Raw genomic sequence first — 1540 nt, 5'->3', positions numbered from 1 at the left:
ATCCCATATTTACTTTAGGTTTCCCATCAGCTCTTGACTGGATACTGGCAAAGCCACCTTGGTCACCATAGTGCTTTGTGACATCATCTCTGACCTGAATACCTACAGAATCCCATGGTTTTCATAAGCTTTGAAAACTGTGCACCTATTACATGGATATCTCCATACTGTCCAGATAGGTACGAAAGCTGGGCATACAACATCTCCCCGCAAACCTACAAAAACACCTGGTTCCAGTCAACATGGAGTTCATCTTCCACGAGAAACAAGAAGGATCCCTCTGTGCCCAGCACTGCCTAAATAATCTACTTCAAGGAGAATATTTTAGCCCTGTGGAATTAGCCTCAATTGCACATCAGCTTGATGAAGAAGAGAGGATGAGAATGGCAGAAGGAGGAGTCACCAGTGAAGACTATCGCGCATTTTTACAGCAGCCTTCAGGAAACATGGATGACACAGGTTTCTTTTCTATTCAGGTTATAACCAATGCTTTGAAGTTCTGGGGTTTAGACGTGATCCTTTTAAATAGCCCTGCCTATCAAAAGCTTGGGATTAATCCTATAAATGAAAGATCTTTTATATGTAATTATGAACAACACTGGTTTACTATTAGAAAATTTGGAAAACTCTGGTTTAACTTGGATTCTCTCTTGGAGGGTCCAGAATTAATATCAGATACATATCTGGCACTATTTCTCAGTAAACTGCAAAAAGAAGGCTATTCTGTATTTGTTGTTAAGGGTGATCTGCCAGACTGTGAAGCTGACCAACTCCTGCAGACCATCAGGGTCAAACAAAGAGATCGACCAAAACTTACTGAAAGAAAACTACCACTAGAAAAACAACAAAGAGACCATAAAACAGTCCTTGAAAAAGTGTCAGAAGAAACTGATGAATCTGACGTATCAGACGAAGATGAGGAGGATTTTCAGAGGGCCCTAGCACTGAGTCATCAAGTAACCAAGAGAGGAGATGAAGATCTTCACAGAGCTATTGAATTAAGCATGCAAGGTACTTCCAGAAACACATCGCAAGATCTTCCGCAGACATCGTGTGTAACTCCTGCTTTGGAAGAACTGAAGAAAACAAAAGACTATTTTGAAAAGGATGAGCAAGAACAACAGCAGAGGAAACAAAAGTCAGATCCACCAGGTCACAGTTCATGTCCATCCGAAATGCCAACAACAAGTCTGAGAGGAACTGACAGTGATCTCAGTGATGACAGCAATGAAGACATACTCCAGGTCGCTATCGACATAGTTTTAGATGCTGTTAGAAATAGTTTGAAAATCAATGAAGATAAGTAAGACCTTTAGAAATGATTTAGATAGTCATACTTTCCAACATTATCCTGTGTGATTATATTGTAGGATCCATCTTGGTAATCTGTCAAAGAGATGAGGAAATAAGACTTTTAGGTGGTTTGCAAACAAAAGGGACAGCACTGTAGGACTAAATAATGATCGTTCAACTACTAGCCAAAGAGACACCCAGCAATTAATTAAATTTACAACAGCTTTCAAAATGTTCCTTCTTCTTT

The 1540-nt window shown here is 39.7% G+C and overlaps 1 protein-coding gene across 1 annotated transcript; it reads left to right on the top strand.

Moving 5' to 3' along the window:
- The first annotated feature begins 242 nt into the window (after positions 1-242).
- On the top strand, positions 243-1307 carry ATXN3L (ataxin 3 like). Its single transcript, XM_037731466.1, has 2 exons — positions 243-476; positions 741-1307. Exons 1-2 carry the CDS (start codon positions 243-245, stop codon positions 1305-1307), a joined length of 801 nt encoding a protein of 266 aa, XP_037587394.1.
- Positions 1308-1540: the final 233 nt, after the last annotated feature.

This window comes from Cebus imitator, unplaced genomic scaffold (assembly GCF_001604975.1).
Source record: "Cebus imitator isolate Cc_AM_T3 unplaced genomic scaffold, Cebus_imitator-1.0 Scaffold401, whole genome shotgun sequence".
Classification (NCBI taxonomy): domain Eukaryota; kingdom Metazoa; phylum Chordata; class Mammalia; order Primates; family Cebidae; genus Cebus; species Cebus imitator.
The sequence above is the reverse complement of the archived record's forward strand: the minus strand, read 5'-3'. Positions and strand labels throughout refer to the sequence as shown.

What these genes read in the sequence shown, in the direction of transcription:
- ATXN3L (XM_037731466.1), top strand. Translation starts at nt 243, where the DNA reads ATGGAGTTCATCTTCCACGAGAAACAAGAAGGATCCCTCTGTGCCCAG. An exon ending in CAGGTTTCTTTTCTATTCAG is followed by an intron (nt 477 to 740) that starts GTTATAACCAAT and finishes TTTGTTGTTAAG; the next exon opens with GGTGATCTGCCAGACTGTGA.